Below are 25,306 nucleotides of genomic sequence, written 5' to 3'. Positions count from 1 at the left end.
CAAAGGGGTTTTGAGCGAGGTTTCTCTATATATTTTCTCCTATTTATTACATTGAAAGATTTCCATCCATTGTTATTTGCCGTCCAAGGTAGAGAAAGTCTTCAACTTCTTCTAGTTCTATTCCATCTATTTCGATCTTCTTTGCAGTTCACACATTTGTTGAACATCACTTTGGTCTTACTGAGATTTGTGCGTGTGTGTGCGTATATATAATATATATATATATATATATATATATATATATATATATATTTACACACACATTCATATATGCATACACACACACACACACACACACACACACACACACACACACACACACAACCACACACAGAATGACACTTAGAACTCAGAGTAGTATCTAGCTTAATCTGAGTGCATGCCGTTCGAGGGATAGTACAAAAGGTAAAAAAGGACAGGCGCTCCAAAGTTAAATAAAAAAACAAAAATGGATTTTAATAGCTCAACGTTTCAGCTCCAGCTCGAGTCTTCCTCAAGGGCAATCAAAACTGTGACAGGCAAAACCAGATATACCCCACCACTGTCACGGGGGGAGGGGCACAGCTGGAGCCAAAACGTTGAGCTATTAAGACCCACTTTTGTTTTACTTGGGTGTGTCTGTCCTTTTTTGATATTTATAGATATATATTGAGATATACGGACGTGCCCCTTCTTTGTCACACTCCACATGCCGTAGTATTGTCCCACTCAGACCTCAGCGCACACTATGTGTATCCTTTTCTTTATACCACACAGTATTATATGACGTTAGAGTGTAAGCCCTGTGGGGCAGGGTCTCTCTTTGCTGTATGTTGTATGTATGTTGTATGTATGTGTCCTTTACCTGTTGCACTTATCCCCATTGTCTTTAATGTATTTGCCTCGCAATTTTGTAATAAAATTAACTAATATATTTTCACTTGCAAGTAGTCCTGAGTAGTGCTCTGTTCATTCTATTGTGTTTGTATGTGTGGTGGGCTCTGGGACTAAAAGGGTTACCAGACCCCCCCAATTACAGTGCTGCATGTCCCCTCTATCACTGCCCCCCTCAATCTATGTCACTGTCCCCCTCTCTCTTTCACTGTCCCCTCTCTGTCACTGTCCCCCTCTCTGTCACTGTCCCCTCTCTGTCACTGTCCCCTCTCTGTCACTGTCCCCTCTCTGTCACTGTCCCCTCTCTCTGTCACTGTCCCCTCTCTGTCACTGTCCCCTCTGTCCCCTCTTGCTCTTTCTCACTGTCCCCCTCTCTCTGTGTGTCATTGTCCCCTCTCTCTGTTACTGTCCCCTCTCACTCTCTCACTGTCCCCTTTCTCTCTGCACTCACCCCTCTCTCTGTCACTGTCCCCTCATGCTCTTTCTCATTGTTCCCGTCCCCTCTCAGTCTCCCACTGTCCCCCCTCTCTCACTGTCCCCTTTCACTCTGCCACTCACCCCTCTCTCTGTCACTGTCAACCCCTCTCTCTGTCACTGTCCCATTCTCCTCTGTCACTGTCAACCCCCTTTTCTGTCACTGTCCTCTCTCTCTCTCTCCTCTGTCACTGTCCTCCCTCTCTCTCTCCTCTGTCACTGTCCCCCCTCTCTCTCTCCTCTGTCACTGTCCCCTCTCTGTCACTGTCCTCTCTCTCTCTCTCTCTCTCTCTCTCTCTCTCTCTCTCTCTCTCCTCTCTCTCTCTCCTCTCTCTCTCTCCTCTCTCTCTCTCTCTCTCTCTCTCTCTCTCTCTCTCTCTCTCTCTCTCTCTCTCCTCTCTCTCTCTCTCTCTCTCTGTCCCGTCCCCCCTCCCTCTCTCCTCTGTCACTGTCCCCCCTCTCTCTCCTCTGTCACTGTCCCCTCTCTGTCACTGTCCACTCTCCCTCACTGCCCCCCCACTCAGAAACCACATAAAAGAGCCCTTTATTTACCCAAAAAAAACCGTGGGGAGAAGTTGGCCCTGAGACGCGGACACCCACCCTCTTGTACTTTTAACCCTCCACCTGCCAGAGCGGGCACAGGCCACACAACACCTTTAAACCACCCCATGCGCAACAGCGGTGGAGGGGTTAAGGGGCTTGGCTTCAACCCTAAAAGGAGGGGGACGCATTACACAGCTTGGACACAAACCCCCGAAGGCACTCAGCGACACAGGGACACGAGGACAGCGCGAAGAAACCTGCCAGGTCCTCGTCAACACAAGATCTCATCCCCCGAAACTATGGGTACGTTTTAAAAACCTCACCCCCAAAATCCCCTCTTTTAATGATCCCGCTCTTCTCCGCCCCACTGCTACAGGATCAAAATAATCTCCTTTTTATGTCCGCTCGTGAAGTCTTGTTCTTATAAATTAATGACGATAAAGGGATCTGTGGCAGGTTATGTTTTTGTGCGTCCCGTTTTAGCGCTAAACAGTTGCACAAACTTTTATACAACTCCGTGCGGCCAATTGTGGGACCACTGGATTTACTCATGTCAATTCAAACGGGAATTACGTGTATTTACTTTGTATCACTAGTGTTGCGTAACTATACATTATTTGCGCGATATTAATTATAACTAGGTGTTAGTAAATATCAATTTAGTGCAATATTATTTATAACTGCTGTTAGTAAATATCAATTATTACTGCAATATTATTTGTAACTGGTGTTAGTAAATATCAATTATTAGTTCAATATTATTTATTGTTAGTGTTAAATATCAATTATTAGTGTGATATTATTTTAACTAATGTTAGTAAATATCAATTATTAATGCAATATTATTTATTGTTAGTGTTAAATATCAATTATTAGTGTGATATTATTTTAACTAATGTTAGTAAATATCAATTATTAGTGCAATATTATTTATAATTAGTGTTAAATATCAATTATTAGTGTTATATTATTTGAACTAATGTTAACAAATATCAATTATTAGTGCCATATTATTTATAATTACTGTTAATAAATATACATTATTAGTGTCATTATGTGTAGCTAGTGTTTCGTAAATATCAATAATTAGTGCAATATTATTTATAACTTGTGTTAATTAGTGTCATGTTATCATGAATTGTTCGCATAATGAGAAGTTATGCTTGTACCTAAGGGTGTAGATCTACAAGAACGATACAAATATCGCTTGTGAGCACAATCACATATTCGACAGGTCCCCAAACCCGCCTTACCCCATTATCTCAGCATACAAAGCTCCCACTGCAGCCAGGGATTCTGGGTAATGACATGCAAATGAGCACAGTGTCACCTTTTACTTCTTATCCATTTTAACATGGACCCCTATAAGTTTATGCCTGCCGCATTACACAGCGTTTCAGCACAGTCTGGGTTAAAGACGTGCAGCGATAGTAAACCGGCTGTGTAGGGGGCTGGGTGGTCTTGTTGCTGTGTTTAGCAGATTTGGGGTTATTCAAGGTAATCGTTTTGCAAACATCTTCGTCTTCAGGCATGGTCAATTATTTGTAGACCTTTGGTAATTCTTGCAAGTTTCATGCAGCTGTGCTTACCTATACCTTTCACACTAACCCAGTTCTGCATTAAAACATTAATCCCATCCTTTGCTGGTTCATGATTACACAATCTCATCCTATTACCCAGTCTCTCTCTTATGGTGGTCTCCGTATAAGCGGGATTTTTAGTCACTGTACAGGGTAGGGTTTCTGTGATTTTTTTTACTCACTGTAACTTACTTTGGGTGTCTGATTGTAGATCTACAAGAAATTCAGAACTCACGAAACTGTTTGAGAATGCAGATCATTGAAAATGTCTTTATTTGAATATATTGAAATAATTGTGATATTTGAGGGTCCCGTACTGTTCCTTCAGAAAGTCAGAACCATTTCATTTGGTTTCTCTTTCGCGAATTAAGTAGAAATAGCCGCGTTAGCGCAGTTGCGATAGTGCAGAGTAAATGAGGACTTCAGTATTGGTGATACCTATTTTTATTTGGACTAACGATAGATATTATAAGACAAGCTTTCGAGAGTTCCCCTCTCTTCCTCGGGTCAGCGATACTGATTCACAGAGATTCCAGGAGTAACACAGCTTTAAAAGGACTGGCAGAGGGAATCGTAAAATAAACAGACCGGGCAATACATGGATGCAAGGGACAGTGAGAAATAGAACTAAACATCCATCAGACGTTTCGCTTTCAGAAATTCTTCCGATCCCCTTATGTTTAGTTTAAACATAGGATTATGAAACAGGGGACACATGGCAGTATACGATGCCACAAGTTTATATATGAATTTGACAAAGTCCCATATTGTGAAGGAGTGGACAGTACCTGAGTTGGACCTCATTATCTGGCATCAGGTTTCTCTTGAAACCCAAAGTACTGTGTCTTTGTCTAAAGCAGGCCTGCACAACTCCAGTCCTCGAGGGCCGCAAACAGGCCAGGTTTTCAGGATATCCCTACTTAAGCACAGCTGGCTCAATTAGTGGCTCAGTCATAGTAGGGATATCAGCTGTGCTTAAGTAGGGATATCCTAAAACCTGGCCTGTTTGCGGCCCTCGAGGACTGGAGTTGTGCAGGCCTGGTCTAAAGGGTCGATGTAAGGTTTCTCTATTTTAGGCCACCTGATATACTTAGGAGATAACATAACAGGGTGTTGTTAGTTGTGCTCTATGGGCTGGTTTGACAAGAGAATTTACAATGCTAGTCACCGATCTTTGGGAAGGCGGATTAGTCCTAACTAGTCCTGGTTTACGAATAGGATTATGAAACAGTAGAGACATGACGGTATCCGATGCTACAGGTTTAGATTTGTTTTAATTATCAGTGTATAGCTACTCCACATCATTATACAGTGTGGCGTGTTCATTATCAGTGTATAGCTACAAAGTAGCATTATACAGTGCGGCGTGTTCATTATCAGTGTATAGATACTCAGCATTATCATACAGAACAGCGAGTTCATTATTAGTGTATAGATACTCAGCGTTATTACATAGCGCAGCATGTTCATTATCAGTGTATAGATACTCAGCGTCATTATACAGCGCAGCGTGTTCATTGCCAGTGTATAGATACGAAGTATCATTATACAGCGCAGCGTGTTCATTATCATGTGTAGAAATACTCTGCATCATTATAGAGCGCAGCGTGCTCATTGTATACAGATACTGTACTGTGTCTGTCTGAGGCTGTCGCTGTGCGGGGGCTGAGGGCGGGTCAGTGTCAGGACATGTCAGGGCCCATTTTCCCCCCTCCCGCCCTGTACCCTCTGTCCCTTGTTTGGGACAGGGACATAAGAGCGGTGATTGTTGAGTATGTGTCACTGTGTGTTTGTGTGTGTGTGTGATATTTGAACAAGGGGGGGATTTGTCAACTATAAATATCTATTGCTGTGTGTGTATATATATATATATATATATATATATATATATATATATATATATATATATAAACAGTGTTCGACAAACCTATACATTTGCTCGCCCCGGGCGAGTGGCTTTAACCCCCGGGCGAGTAAATATTGGCCCAAGCAGCACACGTTTGGTACTAGGTGGCGAGTAGATTTTTTTGTGTGGCGAGTAGATTTTTTGGTGATTTGTCAACCACTGTATATATATGTAAATACAACTGTATGCTGATATATATATCAAATAAAAAGATCACTTGTGAGCACATTTACGTCTTAGACAGGTCTGCAACCCTGCCTTTCACCATTATCACCTAGCATACCGTGCCCCACTGCAGCAAGGGATTCTGGGAAATTACAAGCAAATGAGCACACAATGTGTCACCTTTTGAGATATATATATAGTTACATAGTTACATAGTTACATAGTTTCATCGTTACATAGTAGATGAGGTTGAAAAAAGACTTCCGTCCATCAAGTTCAACCTATGCTAAATTTAGACAACAGATACTTTATCCTATATCTATACTTATTGATCCAGAGGAAGGCAAACAAAAAACCCCATATATATATATAGATATATATAGATATATATAGATATATATCAACATTCAGTCCTGTTACCGTAATTTACCACCTGATTACTTACTTACCCCCTAACTTACCACCTGATGCATTGTGTTTCGGCTGGATACCAAACTATGCATTGAAATGTCTCATATTGACCTTGAGGTGACTATTTCCTTAGTTACATAGTTACATAGTTACATAGTTACATAGTAGATGAGGTTAAAAAAAGACATACATTCAATCTAAGCTAAATTTAGACAACAGCTACTTTATCCTATAAAGCAGAGCAGGGTTTCCCAAACTTTTTTTTCCGTGACCCGGTTATTTTTGAACTTCTCCTTCGTGACCCACTAAAAATGTTATCGCCTATACTGGCCTATAGGGCCTGCACAGACACACACACAGCCACTGATACACACACACACACACAGCCACTGATACACACACACACACACTGATACACACACACACACACGCAGCCACTGACAGACACGCAGCCACTGACAGACACGCACTGATACACACACGCAGCCACTGACACACACGCAGTCACACAGAGACACTGCTACACACACACACAGACACTGCTACACACAGACACACACAGACACTACTACACACACACACACACACTGTTACACACACACAGACACTGCTACACACACACACACACACACACACACACACACACACACACACACACACACACACACACACACACACACACACACACACACACACTGTTACACACACACAGACACTGATACACACACACACACACACACACACACACACACACACACACACACACTGTTACACACACACAGACACTGATACACACACACACACTGATACACACACACACACACACACACACAGCCACTGACAGACATGCAGCCACTGACAGACACGCACTGATACACACACGCAGCCACTGACACACACGCAGCCACACAGAGACACTGCTACACATACACACAGACACTGCTATACACAGACACACACAGACACTGCTACACCACACACACACACACACTGTTACACACACACAGACACTGACACACACACACACACACACACACACACACACACACACACACACACACACACACACACACACACACACACACACACACACACACACACACACACTGATACACACACACAGACACTGATACACACACACACACACACACACACACACAGACACTGATACACACACACACACACACTGATACACACACACACACTGATACACACACACACAGACACTGATACACACACACTCGCTCTCCACTATACGCACACAGACACAAACAGTGAATTACAGGCAATGACGAATGTGGGTGGTTACGAATGATGTTAGGAGGGGGCCAGGGACACTTGGGTGGGTGGGTGTTAGGAGGGGGCCGGGGACACTTGTTAGGAGGGGGCCAGGGACACTTGGGTGGGTGTTAGGAGGGGGCCGGGGATACTTGTTAGGAGGGGGCCAGGGACACTTGTTAGGATGGGGCCAGGGACACTTGGGTAGGTGTTAGGAGGGGGCCAGGGACACACTTTTAGGAGGGGGCCAGGGACACTTGGGTGGGTGTTAGGAGGGGGCCAGGGACACTTGTTAGGAGGGGGCCAGGGACACTTGGGTGGGTGGGTGTTAGGAGGGGGCCAGGGACACTTGTTAGGAGGGGGCCAGGGACACTTGGGTGGGTGTTAGGAGGGGGCCAGGGACACTTGTTAGGAGGGGGCCAGGGACACTTGGGTGGGTGGGTGTTAGGAGGGGGCCAGGGACACTTGTTAGGGGGGGGCCAGGGACACTTGGGTGGGTGTTAGGAGGGGGCCAGGGACACTTGTTAGGAGGGGGCCAGGGACACTTGGGTGGGTGGGTGTTAGGAGGGGGCCAGGGACACTTGTTAGGAGGGGGCCAGGGACACTTGGGTGGGTGTTAGGAGGGGGCCAGGGACACTTGTTAGGAGGGGGCCAGGGACACTTGGGTGGGTGGGTGTTAGGAGGGGGCCAGGGACACTTGGGTGGGTGGGTGTTAGGAGGGGGCCAGGGACACTTGGGTGGGTGGGTGTTAGGAGGGGACCAGGGACACTTGGGTGGGTGGGTGTTAGGAGGGGGCCAGGGACACTTGGGTTGTTAGGTGGGGGCCAGGGACACTTGGGTGGGTGGCAGTGACTGGGTGGGGTGACTTACCTTGCCGCCGGACGCTTTCCCCTGCTGCCCCCGATATCCCCTGCTGCCCCCGATATCCCCTGCTGCCCGGGACGGGAGGTGGGCTTGGGGGCACGGGAGATGGGCTCGGGAGGGGGTGCCATGGGAGGTGAGCTCCGGAAGCTGGCCGCGGGGGGAAGCAGGCCGCAGAGGAGCTGGTACTTCCTCCTCCGTCCCACGTTGGGAGCGGGGGGGAGGAAGGGAGCGGGCCCTGCTTGCCCTGCGCATGTGCGCGGGACCATGGGGGGAATCGCCGCCATTTTTTTAACTTGAGCGGGGGGGGGGGGGGAGGGTACAGGAGACACCGCGCGGCCAGCCTCGCTGCGACCCGGCAATTTTGGTGCCGGGGGACGGGAGACACCGCGCGGCCAGCCTCGCTGCGACCCGGCAATTTTGGGGACGGGAGACACCGCGCGGCCAGCCTCGCTGCGACCCGGCACCAGGCCACGGCACCAAAATTGCCGGGTCGCAGCGAGGCTGGCCGCGCGGTGTCTCCCGTCCTCCGGCACCAAAATTGCCGGGTCGCAGCGAGGCTGGCCGCGCGGTGTCTCCCGTCCCCCGGCACCGACGCGACCCACCATTTGGGAAACGCTGAAGTAGAGTCTCGGTTAACCGACACTCTGTTTTATCCGACATGCTCCCCTCCTTCTCACTTACCAGGCTTACCGGCGGCACACGCGGGAGTGGAGCGGCACAGCAGGAGCGGCACAGCGGGAGCAGAGCGGCACAGCAGTCAGACAGCTGGCGGCAGTAGAAGACCATGTCAGTGAAGGGAAGAAGTTGAGACGGCGGGCGGCGGTGGCAGGAGAAGACGTGGGATCGGAGCAGAGCAGCACAGGAAACGGCAGGGGAGGAACGCGCTGTAACACCGGCACCAGAAGTCAGGCGCCGGTCAACTCCCGGTGTTACAGGCGCGTTCTTGATCTGCCGTCTCAAGTGCTGCTCTGCTCCTGCTCCGATCGCATGTCTTCTCCTGCCGCCGCCGCCGCCAAGCCACCGCCACTAGCTGTTTAAACTTGTTCCCTCGGCTGACATGGTCTTCTACTGCCGCCAGCTGCCTAATTTATGTTGTTTATCATAGGTTTTTAGTGTTTGTTCGTTTTGGTTTGATTAAAGTTAGGTTATTCAATGTTATGGTATGTCAGCTGATTCCATTGCCCAATAGAAGTGGAGCATCACCAATGCGACTCAGCTTTGAGACGCGTGGTGATGACGTCACTACAGGCCGGTTTTGGCGCAAAAATTTTCCTATTAAATGCATGTCTGTACTTGTTTCCCCGCACCTTGAGAAAATCCTATTGGACGAAACGCGTTGGTGCGTTCCCTACCCCATTGCGATGCTGATTATTTAATAAATACTTTTTTTTACTTCATTTGGAGTTGCCCCATCTATTTTTTGCCCGCTGGACACGGAGGCTGTGCTCCTTCTTTCTCCTCTACACGCTCCGGTTGTGATCTAGCTCACTTTTTAAATATAGGCACCACGCCTGCTTTATGTCAATCTTGTGGTACTGAGCCTGTGGAAATGGAGTCCTTGAATATTAAATGTAATGGTTTGGCTATTACTGAGCTTAACTCCTTGAGAACTCTTGGATGTATGTCATCGGGGGCAGGTGCCTTGTTTACTTTAATTTATCAAGCCGCCTATGAACTTTTTCCTCAGTTAACCAATTGTTCATTAATATGGAGGTTGTGGCTTCCTCCTGCGGCACTACTATTGAAATTGATTCTTCCCTGGTAAACACAGAGGCAAAGAATGTGTTTAATACCTCAGCTTTTTCCTTATCTCCAATAATCTGCCTACCCATCTCACACTGAAAGGGTCCTATATTTTCTTTTCTCATTTTTTTATTATTAAGTTACTTAAAGAACTTTTTCAGTGTTGATCTTAGTTTCTATGTTTTCCCTTTTGCAATTTTTGTTACATTCCTTATAATTCTGATACGATGTCTCCGTCCCTTCTGACTTTAAGAATCTAAACGCCTTCCTCTTCTTGTCCATTTCCTTCTCTACCTGTTTATTTAGCCACATTGGTTAAAGCCAAACCATCACACCCCCACACAGAAATCCATCCCCAACACACACACACACACACACACACACACACACACACACACACACACACCCCCATCACACCTCCCCCACACACACATATACACACACACACACAAAGCCATCACACACCCCCACACAAAAAGCCATCACACGGCCCCACACACACAAAGCCATCACAACCCCAAACACAAATCCATCACCCCTCCCCCCCCCCCACACACACACACCCAAAGCCATCACATCCCCCCACACACAAAGCCACCACCATCCCCCACACAAATCTATCACCCCCCCCCCCCACACACAAAGCCATCACACACCCCCACACAAATCCATCACCCCCCCACACACACATATATACACACACACACACACACACACACACACACACACACACACACACACACAAAGCCATCATACCTCCCCCACACACACATATATACACACACACACACACACACACAAAGCCATCACACACCCCTACACAAAAAGCCATCACATGGCCCCACACACACAAAGCCATCACAACCCCAAACACAAATCCATCACCCCTCCCCCCTCACACACACACACCCAAAGCCATCACATCCCCCCACACACAAAGCCACCACCATCCCCCACACAAATCTATCACCCACCCACACACACAAAGCCATCACACACCCCCACACAAATCCATCACCCCCCCACACACACATATATACACCCCCACACACCCCCACACAAATCCATCACCCCCCCACACACACATATATATATACACACACACACACACACACACACACACACAAAGCCATCATACCTCCCCCACACACACATATATACACACACACACACACACACACACACACACAAAGCCATCACACACCCCCACACAAAAAGCCATCACACGGCCCCACACACACAAAGCCATCACAACCCCAAACACAAATCCATCACCCCCCTACACACACCCAAAGCCATCACATCTCCACACACAAAGCCACCACCATCCCCCACACAAATCAATCACCCCCCCCACACACACAAAGTCATCATACCTCCCCACACACACATATACACACACACACACACAAAGCCACCACCATCCCCCACACAAATCAATCACCCCCCCACACACACAGCCATCATACCTCCCCCACACACACATATATATACACACACACACACACACACACACACACACACACAAAGCCATCACACACCCCCACACAAAAAGCCATCACACGGCCCCACACACACAAAGCCATCACAACCCCAAACACAAATCCATCACCCCCCTACACACACCCAAAGCCATCACATCTCCACACACAAAGCCACCACCATCCCCCACACAAATCAATCACCCCCCCCACACACACAAAGTCATCATACCTCCCCACACACACATATACACACACACACACACACAAAGCCACCACCATCCCCCACACAAATCAATCACCCCCCCACACACACAGCCATCATACCTCCCCCACACACACATATATACACACACACACACACACACACACACACACACACACAAAGCCATCACACTGCCCCCACACACAAAGCCATCACAACCCCAAACACAAATCCATCACCCCCCCTACACACACCCAAAGCCATAACATCTCCACACACACAAAGCCACTACCATCCCCCACACAAATCTATCACCCCCCCACACACACAAAGCCATCACACCCCCCCACACAAATCCATCACCCCCCCACACACACAGCCATCATACCTCCCCCCCACACACATATATACACACACACACACACACACACACACAAAGCCATCACACACCCCTACACAAAAAGCCATCACACGGCCCCACACACACAAAGCCATCACAACCCCAAACACAAATCCATCACCCCTCCCCCCCACACACACACACACCCATAGCCATCACATCCCCCCACACACAAAGCCACCACCATCCCCCACACAAATCTATCACCCCCCCACACACACAAAGCCATCACACACCCCCACACAAATCCATCACCCCCCCACACACACATATATACACACACACACACACCCACACAAATCCATCACCCCCCCCCACACACACACACACACACACACACACACACACACACACACACACACACACACACACACAAAGCCATCATACCTCCCCCACACACACATATATACACACACACACACACACAAAGCCATCACACACCCCCACACAAAAAGCCATCACACGGCCCCACACACACAAAGCCATCACAACCCCAAACACAAATCCATCACCCCCCCTACACACACCCAAAGCCATCACATCTCCACACACAAAGCCACCACCATCCCCCACACAAATCAATCACCCTCCCCACACACACAAAGCCATCATACCTCCCCCACACACACATATATACACACACACACACACACACACACACACACACAAAGCCATCACACACCCCACACAAAAAGCCATCACACTGCCCCCACACACAAAGCCATCACAACCCCAAACACAAATCCATCACCCCCCCTACACACACCCAAAGCCATCACATCTCCACACACACAAAGCCACCACCATCCCCCATACAAATCCATCACCACCCCCACACACACAAAGCCATCACACACCCCCACACATTAAGCTAACACCCTCCCACACACACAAAGCCATCACATCCCCACACAGAAAACCATCCCCCAACACACACACATACACACACAAAAAGCCATCACACCGCCCACACACACAAAATCATCACATCCCCCCACACACAAAGCCATCACCACCCCCAACACACACACATACACAAAGCCATCACACACCCCCACACACAAAGCTAACCTCCCCCCCACACACACAAAGCCATCAGCTTTCCCCCACCCAAATCCATCACCACCCCCAACACACACACATACACAAAACCATCACACACCCCCACACACAAAGCTAGCACCCCCACACACAAAGCAATCACACCCCCACACAGAAAGCCATCCCCCAACACCCACATACACACACACACACACACATACACACAAAGCCATTACACCCCCAACACACACAAAGCCATCACATCCCCCACACACAAAGCTATCACACCACCCCACACACACAAATCCATCACACACCCCTACAACACAGCCATCAGATCCCCCAACACACAAAGCCATCACCCCAACCCACACACACACACATACACAAAGCCATCACACTCTACTCCCTACACAAAGCCCTCACTCCTTTCCTCCCACCAACCTATCCTCCCTCCCTATAAATCCATGCCCGATGGCCTATAGTCAATCCAAGGCCCTCCATGGCCTGGTGACAAGGGCTCCTCAGTTACTTGAACAGTCTTTGTCTGTAAGCATTTCTCTTCTTTCTTTCATCTTCTTTTCTTCATACCGACATCAACTTTCTTCAGCCACCGAATGTGTATATATGTACAAGTGTGTGTGTATGTATGTATATGTCTGTGTATATATATATATATATATTTGTTTATATATATATATACATTAGGCTTTATGGGGCCCAAGGAGGCATACTGGCAGCCCCCCCCCCGGTAAAAAAGTTAAGGGCACTTACCTTGACGAGCGTCCCTTCTCCGGCAGCGTCACGGCGTCATGATGGAATGTGACGTCACGTTGCCATGCGTCGCCATATGACGTGGCATCATTATGTGACGTTGGTCACCATGGCAATGCGTCACTACAGTAGGCGACCCACTCTGGAAAAGGTTAGACCCCTCACACACACAAAACTCTCTCTCTCTCTGCCGGCCCGGCAGCCCTGCGCTCCCTTCTCTCCCTCCAACTTTCGGCTGGAAGTTGGATCCAGGTGCCGACAGGAGGGAGCATGGGGCCCCCGAAGGCACAGGGCCGAAGGTGGCCGCCTCGCCCTAAGGCGAGCACTGTGTAAGCGTCCTTACTCGGCACTAATTGAGGTCACATCAGATTAGTTATATACAATGTCATTGCTCAGTCTCTCATGGGCTTCACAGGGTGCGGTGCGGGTGCAGGCTGGGCGTGCATTAAAGCATAGGGAAAAGGTGGGTGCCAGGAACTTTTATAAAACAACAAGGTTCTTTATTGACACCCGTCTAAAACACTCCACAGGTATCAACAAACAATACTTCTGAGACTTCATCCCCTGGTAGATCCCATTCCTTTTCAGGGAGGTGCATGGTTTAGTTGCCCTTTAAAAAGGAGGGCGTGGAAACGGCTTGCAGGGAGGATAGGATGCAAAGAGAATCCGCTAGATTGGCAGGTTCAAAGTGAGCGATGGCTGTAGTATAGGTAACCCTATGAGGACAGTGGCGGTCAGGCTGTAGGGGCAACCCTATGGAACCAGGACTGTAGGCATCTCTCCCACAAACTTGATTTTCCCCGTTCCTTTAATAGGCACTAACTTAGAAAGGGCACACTACTAACTATAAAACAATAAAGGATGACAAGACACATCTTAATACATATTACTAAACACACAAACCTATATACAGGAATCATAGTGAGGACCCCAGTCAGAACTATAAAGAACATACAGGACACCTACAAGCTCATATTGAACCCCCAAAATAACCACAACATATATATAAGCATATAAGTGTCACAGAGGAGTGCTACTGAGCATGGCAATATATATTTAAAACCAGAGACAGAACATGAAACACAGACAGAGCTCAGTGCACATCCAATGAAACTTATACACGGTACAGTGCCTAAATATATATGTATAGATATGTATAGATATCATTTGAATAAAATGGTCTTTTAGTTTAACTCTTTGGCCAAAGTGTTGTAAGCCCCTGAGCCACTTCACAGCAGACCACATCTCAAGGGTACCTAACACTAATATAAATTCTTGAATGAAGTGGCTCAGGGGCTTACAACACTTTGGCCAAAGAGTTAAACTAAAAGACCATTTTATTCAAATGATATCTATACATATATATTTAGGCACTCCTCTGTGACACTTATATGCTTATATATATGTTGTGGTTATTTTGGGGGTTCAATATGAGCTTGTAGGTGTCCTGTATGTTTTACAATTCTTGTTCAGCTGGTCTTAGCTGATTGGAGGGTGGCTCCTCCTACGTAGTTTGAAGCTCACCCGCCCACTTTTAAATGGTTAAAAGCTCACTCCATAGCATCTCCCACTCTCAGGGGAACTTGCTTGCTTGCAGTTTGATTGTGAAAATCTAATACAGAGTGCTTTTCCTGGTAATGTACAGGTGAATAAGAGCTTCAATCAGACTTAGAACTATGCAACTAATTTTGACAGATTTATTATAAATCATTCTTCCTGGTAATGCACAGGTTATTAAGAATTTATATTAGTGTTAGGTACCCTTGAGATGTGGTCTGCCGTGAAGTGGCTCAAGGGCTTACAACACGTTGGCCAAAATGTTAAACTAAAAGACCATTTTATTCAAATGATATCTATACATATATATTTAGGCACTGTACCGTGTATGGGTTTCACTGGATGTGCACTGAGCTCTGTCTGTGTTTCATGTTCTGTCTCTGGTTTTAAACAGAACTATAAAGAACCTATTTCTAGAACATAAGGGGTGGCTATATATACACTTACATCTACATTATACATCACATGGTGGGGAGGGGAGGGAAGTAACCTGAGGGAGCCCACACAGTTAACCCCTTTAGGCAAGTAACCCCTTGCAGAATCTAGTAGTCCTCCAAGAGGGGGCTGCACACAGTATATATAGCGATCGATCTTTTATTCAGTATATTAGCCCACCTTCCCTTTTCATTGTGATCTTGCAGTGAAAATCTCCAGTGGTTCCCTATTTTTCCAGTAGATCTGATGTCAAACATATATTTAGGAGTGTTTATTAAAGATGGCTGACTGGGATTTCCTTAATAACTGCTTAATAAATCACTGCTCCCTTGGAATCTTTGCTGGGGTCCTGTCCAGCATCTAGTAAAAGCCGCGTGTGCTATATACTCTGCAAAATTTGGTTATGACATATGATGCATGGTAACCCAGCTCCTGAAGTGCCCTTCTGCCCCTCTACAGTGTTAATGCCCCTGCATGGAGAGGGCCTTTTTATCCAAGTGAGAGATTGGGTGGGGAGGGGTGCTGTACTTGGATGGAGTGTGACATAATTGTAGTATTGTTTAATCAGTGATAAACAAAGAACAAAGAGACATTGTGTGTGGTATACAGGGGGCGGTGTAGAGCAATGGCAGGGAGAGAGAAAGAGAGAGATAGGACAGAGGAAAAGGGTGGCTTTGTGAGCGTCCCACCCCAGTGGTGGCTGCACTAGTACATAGAGTACATATAGTCTGATTGTCTCTCTCCCTGTGTCAGTGAACACACTAGATCTCTCTCAGCCTCCCCTCCACCCCTTCCATCTCTCTCTCCTTCTGTCGCTCACCCTATATCTCCCCCTCCCTCTCTCTCTCTCTCCCCCAGGTTGGCACGATGGCTGCGTACGTTGTATGGTTGGGGTCCCCTTCGCCTCAGTGATTGCCACGGTCCTGTGCTTCACGGGCGTGGCTCTGTTCTGTGGCTGTGGTCACGAGGCTTTGAGTGGCACAGAGAAGCTGATTGAGACGTACTTCTCCAAGAACTACCAGGAGTATGAGTACCTCATCCACGTGTGAGTGTGGAGCAAACCACGGACATCACATGGAGGAGCCAAGGACTCTATTATCTTATAGGAACCTCATGTGTGGGACGTCCTCTTATCCCATCAGAGGGAGGTGTCACTGACCCTATTATCTTATAGGAACCCCGTGTGTGGGACGTCCTCTTATCTCATCAGAGGGAGGTGTCACTGATCCTATTATCTTATAGGAACCCCGTGTGTGGGACGTCCTCTTATCCCATCAGAGGGAGGTGTCACTGACCCTATTATCTTATAGGAACCCCGTGTGTGGGACATCCTCTTATCCCATCAGAGGGAGGTGTCACTGACCCTATTATCTTATAGGAACCCCGTGTGTGGGACATCCTCTTATCCCATTAGAGGGAGCTGTCACTGACCTTATTAACGTATAGGAATCCTGTGTGTGTGAGACGCCTTCTTACCTATCAAAGGGAGTTGTCGCTGACCCTATTAACGTATAGGAACCCCGTGTGTGGGACGTCCTCTATTCCCAACAAAGGGAGATGTAACTAACCCTATGAACTTCTAGGAAACCTGTGTGTGTGTGGGTGCATGTGTGTGTGTGGGTGCATGTGTGCGTGTGTGTGCGTGTGTGTGTGCGTGTGTGCGTGTGTGCGTGTGTGTGTGGGTGCGTGTGTGCGTGCGCGTCTGTGCGTGCGTGTGTGCGTGCGCGTGTGCATGTGTGCGTGAGCGTGTGCGCGTGTGTGCGTGTGTGTGTGGGTGTGTGTGTGTGTGGGTGTGTGTGTGTGTGTGAGACGTCTTCTTATCCCACTCACCCTCTTCTGTCCTGTGCAGGATTAATGGTCTCCAGTACACTATTTACGGTACTGCCGTCTTCTTCTTCATCTTCGGTACACTATTCCTGGCTGAAGGCTTCTACACCACGACCGCCATCAAACACATCCTGGGGGATTTCAAACCCACGTCCGTGAAAGGCGGGCTCATCTCCACGGTGACAGGCGGCCCCGCAAGGGGACGGAGCTCCAGATCGCGTCAGCCCGTTCACACCATAGAACTGCTGTGTCGCTGCCTGGGGAAGTGGCTGGGACACCCTGACAAGGTGATGTCACTGCGTCACCCTGCGAGGAGAGCGACAGACTCCATGTCACATAGCTCCCCTCTGTCTGTGTCACTGTGTCACCCTGTGAAGAGAGTGACAGACTCCATGTCACACAGCTCCCCTCTGTCTTTGTCACAGTGTCACCCTGCGGGGGGAGGGACAGACTCCATGTCATATAGCTCCCCTCTGTCTGTGTCACTGTGGCACCCTGCGAGGAGAGCGACAGACTCCATGTCCCATAGCTCCCCTCTGTCTATATCACTGTGTCACCCTGCGGGGGGAGGGACAGACTCCATGTCACATAGCTCCCCTCTCTGTGTCACTGTGTCACCCTGCTGGGGGAGGGACAGACTCCATGTCACATAGCTCCCCTCTGTCTGTGTCACTGTGTCACCCTGCGGGACAAGGAGGGACAGGCTCCATGTCCCATAGCTCCACTGTCTATATCACACTGTGTCACCCTGCAGGGGGATGGACAGACTCCATGTCACATAGCTCCCCTCTGTCTGTGTCACTGTGTCACCCTGCGGGGGGGAGGGACAGACTCCATGTCACATAGCTCCCCTCTGTCTGTGTCACTGTGTCACCCTGCGGGGGGGAGGGACAGACTCCATGTCACATAGCTCCCCTCTGTGTCACTGTCACCCTGCGGGGGGAGGGACAGACTCCATGTCACATAACTCCCTTCTATCTGTGTCACTGTGTCACCCTGCGGAGGGATGAGGGACAGGGTCCATGTCCCGCAGCACCCCTCTGTGTCACTGTGTCACCCTGCGGGAGGGAGGGACAGACTCCATGTCACATAGCTCCCCACTGTCTGTGTCACTTTGTCATGATTTTGGTGTCTTCCGTGCAGTTTGTTGGTGTCACCTACGCTGTCACCATCCTGTGGATCTTGATCTTCGCCTGCTCCGCTGTCCCTGTCTACATTTACTTCAACACCTGGGTCACCTGTCAGTCCATCGCGGTTCCAGGGAAAACCTCTGCCAGCATTAGCACCTTGTGTGCAGATGCCCGCATATACGGTACATTCGTCTTTTGGATCATTGTAGCGGGCTCCGCATACCACTGTATACCTGTCTAAAAGGTTCTGAGAGGGGGGTAACATGTTCTGTCCCTCCCAGGGGTGCTGCCATGGAACGCCTTCCCCGGAAAAGTCTGCGGGACCAGTTTGCTCGCCATCTGCAAGACCAGTGAGGTAAGCAGACCCTGCAATGTGCCCCATAACCCCTCCCTATAACGCATCCCATTTTCCATATACCCCTCCTTATATCTCCTCCTACTACCCATATAACCCCTCTGTATAATTCCTCCTACTGCTCTATATAACTACTACTAATCCCAAATATAACTGCTCCTTATAAACCCTCCTATTGCCTCATATAACTATCCCTATATCTCCTCCTATTGCTCCAAATAACCGCTCCCAAATCCTCCTATTACCCCATATAACCTCTCCTTATAACTCCTCCTATTACCCCATATAACTGCTCCTTATAACTCCTCCTATTACCCCATATAACCTCTCCTTATAACTCCTCCTATTGCTCCAAATAACCGCTCCCAAATCCTCCTATTACCCCATATAACCTCTCCTTATAACTCCTCCTATTGCCTCATATAACTATCCTTATAACTCCTCCTATTACCCCACATAACTATCCTTATAACTCCTCCTACTACCCCATATAACTGCTCCTTATAACTCCTCCTATTGCCCCATATAACCTCTCCTTATAACTCCTCCTATTGCCTCATATAACCGCTCCTTATAACTCCTCCCATTGCCTCATATAACCTGGGAACCTTATAGACCTCTCTCCGTGTCTGTTGAACTCCAGACTTTTCTTGTGTCACCCTGCGGGGGTAACCTCTTCAACAGCCAATGAGTTTTAAGTCATTTCACTGCCAACATTGACCCTTCATACACTGCATCCCACCTATAAAGATCATGGGGGGGATCATGGGGTGATCATGGGGTGATCATGGGGTGATCATGGGCTGATCATGGGCTGATTATGGGCTGATTATGGGCTGATCATGGGGGTGATCATGGGGGTGATCATGGGGGTGATCATGGGGTGATCATGGGGTGATCATGGGCTGATCATGGGCTGATTATGGGCTGATTATGGGCTGATCATGGGGTGATCATGGGGTGATGCCAGATTGTCACCTCTCAGTTCCAGATGACGTTCCACCTGTTCATCGCTGCGTTTGTGGGAGCAGCTGCGACACTTGTAGCCCTGGTGAGTGATCCCCAGAAATCCTTAAAAAATACTAAACACTGGAATTTAATCTAATTTGCACATTTTTTGTCACTTCACTGTTCTTACTGTCACTGCCCCTTATCTCTGTCACCTTCCTGTCACAACCCGATGTCTTTGATTCCTCTTTAGAACCCTTTTAAATTCCCACCACTCCCCCCACCATATTTAGACACACTTTGCCCTTTAACAGACAAACCCCAAACTCTCATATATTGTGTCATTCCCCCTAAATAATATTTCCTCTAATTAACAATGACCATTAGCTATTAAAAAAAAGACTGCCCCCATCTCCCAGAATCCCTTGCACCATCAAACCATTCCGAATGCTGTTTTCCTGATGCTGGGATCTGTCCTTGGGAGCTATCACAGAATATTATTATGTTTTATTCTCAGAGCGGACTGGGTTTTATTTTGTAAACCAATGAAATCCTAAACAGGAAGCTACTATTTTAAGAGGGGCAGAACATATTGGGACCTATATACTAACATCGTTTTTCAAATTTGTGTTGATTCAAAAATGTCAGTGCTAAAAAGTAGTGTAAACCTCCACAAAATGAGCAGTCTATGAAGATCGTCAGGTACGACATATAACTCTTAATTTGCTGTTTGAAATTATTTATCATGTTGAATACCTGGTTGGTACAATTGAAATGAAAACAGAATCCTATGTATTTTTTTTTATTGATAGCTAGTTTTAGTCAGTAAATGATGAATGTAATATTATTTATAATAGCCAAACGGGGAAAATAATATATTTCGGTAACCTATATTATGAAACTGCAGTGCTGCGGCAACTGCAATTTTGGGTTGACACATAGCAACTTCATTCTGCGCTAACCTTATTAAGAGTTTTTTCAGGGTTTACGCTAAGTTGAACTTGGCAGACGATTTTGACGCACTTTCTCCTATTTTGGGGCGCACATATTAATAATTTTTTTTGCCACATCCCATTAACATCTGTATGCCCAGAGCAGACCGTCTGTGTGTGTTAAAACACAGGAAAAAACACATTTTTGACGCAGCGCACGGGTGGAAAAACTTGAGGTTAGTACATGGGGGCGCAGAAGCGCTACGGAAATTGAGAGCGACATGCACCAATTTTGCACTAAAATAGCTCAGTATGTAGGCCCTATTGGGGAAAAAAAATAATACCCCCTGTCCTGCGATGTTTATACACTGTGTCTTCTCTCTCCCATATATTCCTTTACAGCTCACTTACATGGTAGGTGCTTCTTTCAACTACGCGGTTCTCCGAGTTACCGGCCGCAGTGATCGTTCAAAGTTCTAGAACCTCAGAGTCCGACTTCTTACTCTAGTTTATTTCTCTGTATTTTTTGTAACGCTGGAGTTTTCATAACACGCCCAGTGCCTTCCCAGGGAAAACCTCGTGCTGTCTGCCCCTTTCTCCCTCAAACTCTGGGTTCTTCTAACAAATTTTAATAAGTACATTTCCTTCTTTCGCTGGGTTAAAGGCAGCTGCACCTTAAAATTATTTAAGTTTTGCTCTTATTTATTTAAATTGTCTCTTTTTGTAAACCACATGGAAGTGTTGAATGTTTTAGAGAGAAAAAAAAAAGGAAAACAGGAAGTTACTGTGATGATGTCACTTATGAACAGGAATTTCCAGGTATCCTAAACATTAATGTCCTACAGTATAACTTTCAGCTCACCCTATATGTCAGCGTAATACTATGTAACTAAATGATCCTGCAGCAGAGATCTTTCTAACATTCCGGATTCATCACTGCTACAGAAACTCTATCTGAAAGGGAGACTTCATATTAAAAAAAAACCCTCTCCCTTAATGCCACCACATGCTGTCACCAAATGGTCCCTGTCATAGGCAGAGACAGAAATTACATCACAGGACGTGACAGTGGAACACAGAGAACACATGACATTGAATAATTATTTTATGGATGTTTAGTTCTTTATTGATATGTTAAACACACAAAGTTATCACCTGACTTGATAACATCCATATTCAAAATGTTCTTTATTGGGGTGTAGCTGTCCTTAACAGCAAAGGATTCTGGAAAGCAAAGTGTATAGGTAGAGAAGTGAGATTTAATTGAAATTGCTCCCTGAGATTATCAAACCGACTGTCTCACCAGGGTATATCATCAACGAATCGATCCGTGTAAAGAGAAATCCATGTGCATGAGATTTATTAAAGGGGAAAAAAGTTACATTTAATGGGTTTCAACTGAATTTGTATTCTTTTTTTATAAATCTAATGCTGGGTTTTGTTTTTAAAGCCGGAAGAGTTTGATAAATCGCAGTTTTGGTTCCTAGTTCAGAAGCCACAGATCTTCCCCCAATACTGAATACTTTATATGTCTGTTCTTCCTAAATTACAGTGGAAAAATTCAGTACTGAAGTGGTATGGGATTTTAAAGGGTTGATATTTATGGCATTATATGGGATAATTTCTAAACTTTTTGAAGCCCAGCATAGGCTGACGAGAACAGGGTCGTACTTGTAAATGGTGCGGCCACAGATTACATCTATTCTGGGTGGAAATTCTGACTCGGTCAAGATCAAAAATATCCAAATTCATTACACTTTTATTTTTAAATGATGAGATTATTTCATTAAAGCACGAACATCTCCTTAAATATCAAGCCTTGCTGTGTGTTCTTCGACTCTCAATGGATTTGGGGGAGAATTACTGGGGAGGCTCCGGATGCAGAAATCAGCATTGACTATATTAAAAGATAAAGGTTAATGGCACAAACAACCATATCATTTTTTTTTTCTTTGATAAATCTAATGCCGGTTTTTTTTTTGATCCGGTAATCTGCAGGCGAGAGATTTTGTTACACCCTCCTCTGTTCCTAAATTCTACCGGAGTTGGCTATTTAATCAGTCTGCAAACGGAAGACAAAGGGAGAGTTTATGCAAACGCAGAGATAATTCCCGCTCAGCTGATCTGCGTGGGAGGAGGGTGGGGGTGGGGGAACGGGTTTGAGGGCCAGGACTCTCCGCGTAGGAGGTGAGCCCAAAAATCTGCCACGTTCCACCCGACTGAGTCCCCCCCCCCTCTCTAACCTGCTTCTAATACACAGGCTTACGGTTGGTGACCCTATAAATATAAAATATTGACATAGTATCAATAAACAAGAACATTAACTGCATTACGGCAAGGTAGGCTACACTGGCTTAACATGATCAGAATGTGCTGCAGTGTATAGTGATGGTAAGTATGACTGAGCTTTTTCTTTCAGCTGAGGGCAAAAATAATACTCACCATTGCTATACACTGCTGTATGCCAATTTTCCAACTGAGGGATTCTGCCTCTTTAAAGCCCGTAATAGCCAGCAGTGCATGGTATGTTAAATTTAGTGCATGGACATTTAGGACCGTTAATGAGGCATTAACCCTATAGTTAAGCGCGTCTTTATTGGGACTGTAACATTACAAAGGATCTAGCAGGATGTCAGACCTATAGAAGCCTTAACCCCTTACCGTCTCATTTGGTAATTTCTTCATAATGGTGCTCTCTCTAAATAAACCCCTTCACTTTCAGAGGACTATATATATATATATATATATATATATATATATATATATATATATATATATATATATATAGTCCTCTGAAAGTGAAGGGGTTTATTTAGAGAGAGCACCATTATGAAGAAATTACCAATTATATACATATATATATACACATACACACACACACAGAGCTGCACAGGCCTCTCTCTGGTGATGAGGGGGGTGGTAAGGTCTTTTTCTGCCAGGTTAAAACCAGGGGTCTTCGTCCTCACCTCTGAACTTGTGTGTTTCATGAAATGTAAGCGTTTGAAAGCAATTAAAATGTTCCTGGTTTAACCTCAGACCCGTCTGTCTGTCTGTCATCTGAGTCAATTTATTATAGCGCAGTAGAGAGAATTTGATCTCGCGGTTGAGGTTGGTGTGTTATACTATATGTCCGTCATGTGTAAATTAAATCATCTACGTCTGTTAAAACATTGTATAAAATTCTAAATGTATATATCCACTCCAGTATAATGTATATGATTGTATTATATACATACATACACACACACACACACACACATATATATATATATATATATATATATATATATATATATATATATATATATATATATATAGCAACTGTAAATATTACTGTTGCTTTATGCTTTACTGTGGAGGGTTTTTGTCACTTTTTTTACCCACCATATCCTTAATGACAGTATATATATATATACATATATACAGTCTCGACAAATCACCAAAAAATCTACTCGCCAAACAAAAAAATTTACTCGCCACCTAGTACCACACGTGTGCTGATTGGGCCAATAGGAGCTCGCCACGATGCTAAATTCACTCGCCCGGGGCGTGCAAATGTATAGGTTTGTCGAACACTGCATATATATATATATGTGTGTGTGTGTGCATATATAGTATGTGTGTATATATATATATATATATATATATATATATATATATATATATATATGTATACATGCAATTAACTATATTTATAATATTAAAATGTTATGTATAATGATATATGGATAGATCCACCCAGTTATGATTAGGTGGTCCGAAGTGGCTATGGACCACTAAGTCCTTTAGGTTTGCCGCCCACCTACTCACCATTGTAGGTCTTGCTGTGAGGACACTGCGGAGATCATCATCTTCCAGCAGGATGTGCCAGTGTCTGCCAAGAATGTTATTTATCTGTGCCCACTGGTTGTTGTATGTCCCAATAAAACAAACAATGTTCTGTTCATTGCCACTTTTGATCTTATCAGCCAGCAGTTGATTCCTGTCTGTAGACCTAGCTCTTTTGTAAGCCCCTTTTTATTAGCCTATTGCCACATCCTCTCTCCCTGAATCTTTGTTTGAGTAGTACAGCTTCTTTTTCACATTCCTGGTCCGAAGAACAGTTTCTCCTTATCCGGACAAATTAGGTTCTATATAATCACAATGGGAAACTACTCTGATCTTATTAAGACAGGTAGCCATTAAGACATATTGTGAACTATGTCTCTGCTATAGCGACATTTGAACGAGTAGGAGTTCAAACGGGTAGCGGTTGTATAGGGACAGGCCTTGGATTTATATACCTGATCCCTCTTTCCAAAATCATGTTAAAATACTCAATAAAAGGGTTTTAAATAAATATGCAATTATACACGCTCACACAGTGAGTGCATTCTGTCGGGTT

At 46.0% G+C, this 25,306-nt stretch overlaps 1 protein-coding gene across 3 annotated transcripts in view; it reads left to right on the top strand.

The window, feature by feature from the left end:
* The first annotated feature begins 1,926 nt into the window (after positions 1-1,926).
* PLP1 (proteolipid protein 1) overlaps positions 1,927-25,306 on the top strand; it is a 28,275-nt gene continuing 4,895 nt past the window's right edge. For 2 of the 3 annotated variants that reach the window (XR_012788389.1, XM_075573055.1), the window contains exons 1-6: positions 1,927-2,193; positions 16,589-16,775; positions 17,580-17,844; positions 18,701-18,869; positions 18,969-19,042; positions 20,028-20,093. Coding sequence is in view for 2 of the 3 variants with exons in the window: in XM_075573055.1 (XP_075429170.1) it covers positions 2,016-2,193; positions 16,589-16,775; positions 17,580-17,844; positions 18,701-18,869; positions 18,969-19,042; positions 20,028-20,093 (939 nt within the window). In the remaining variant the exon portion in view is untranslated. Of the gene's footprint in view, positions 2,194-16,588; positions 16,776-17,579; positions 17,845-18,700; positions 18,870-18,968; positions 19,043-20,027; positions 20,094-21,324; positions 21,922-25,306 lie in introns of those variants that run through there. The other variant, XM_075573056.1, reaches the window with a different exon arrangement.

The sequence above is a fragment of the Ascaphus truei genome, chromosome 16, assembly GCF_040206685.1.
Source record: "Ascaphus truei isolate aAscTru1 chromosome 16, aAscTru1.hap1, whole genome shotgun sequence".
In the NCBI taxonomy this organism is placed as follows: Eukaryota; Metazoa; Chordata; class Amphibia; order Anura; family Ascaphidae; genus Ascaphus; species Ascaphus truei.
Note: the sequence above shows the minus strand (reverse complement) of the source record. Positions and strands in the feature narration are given on the sequence as shown.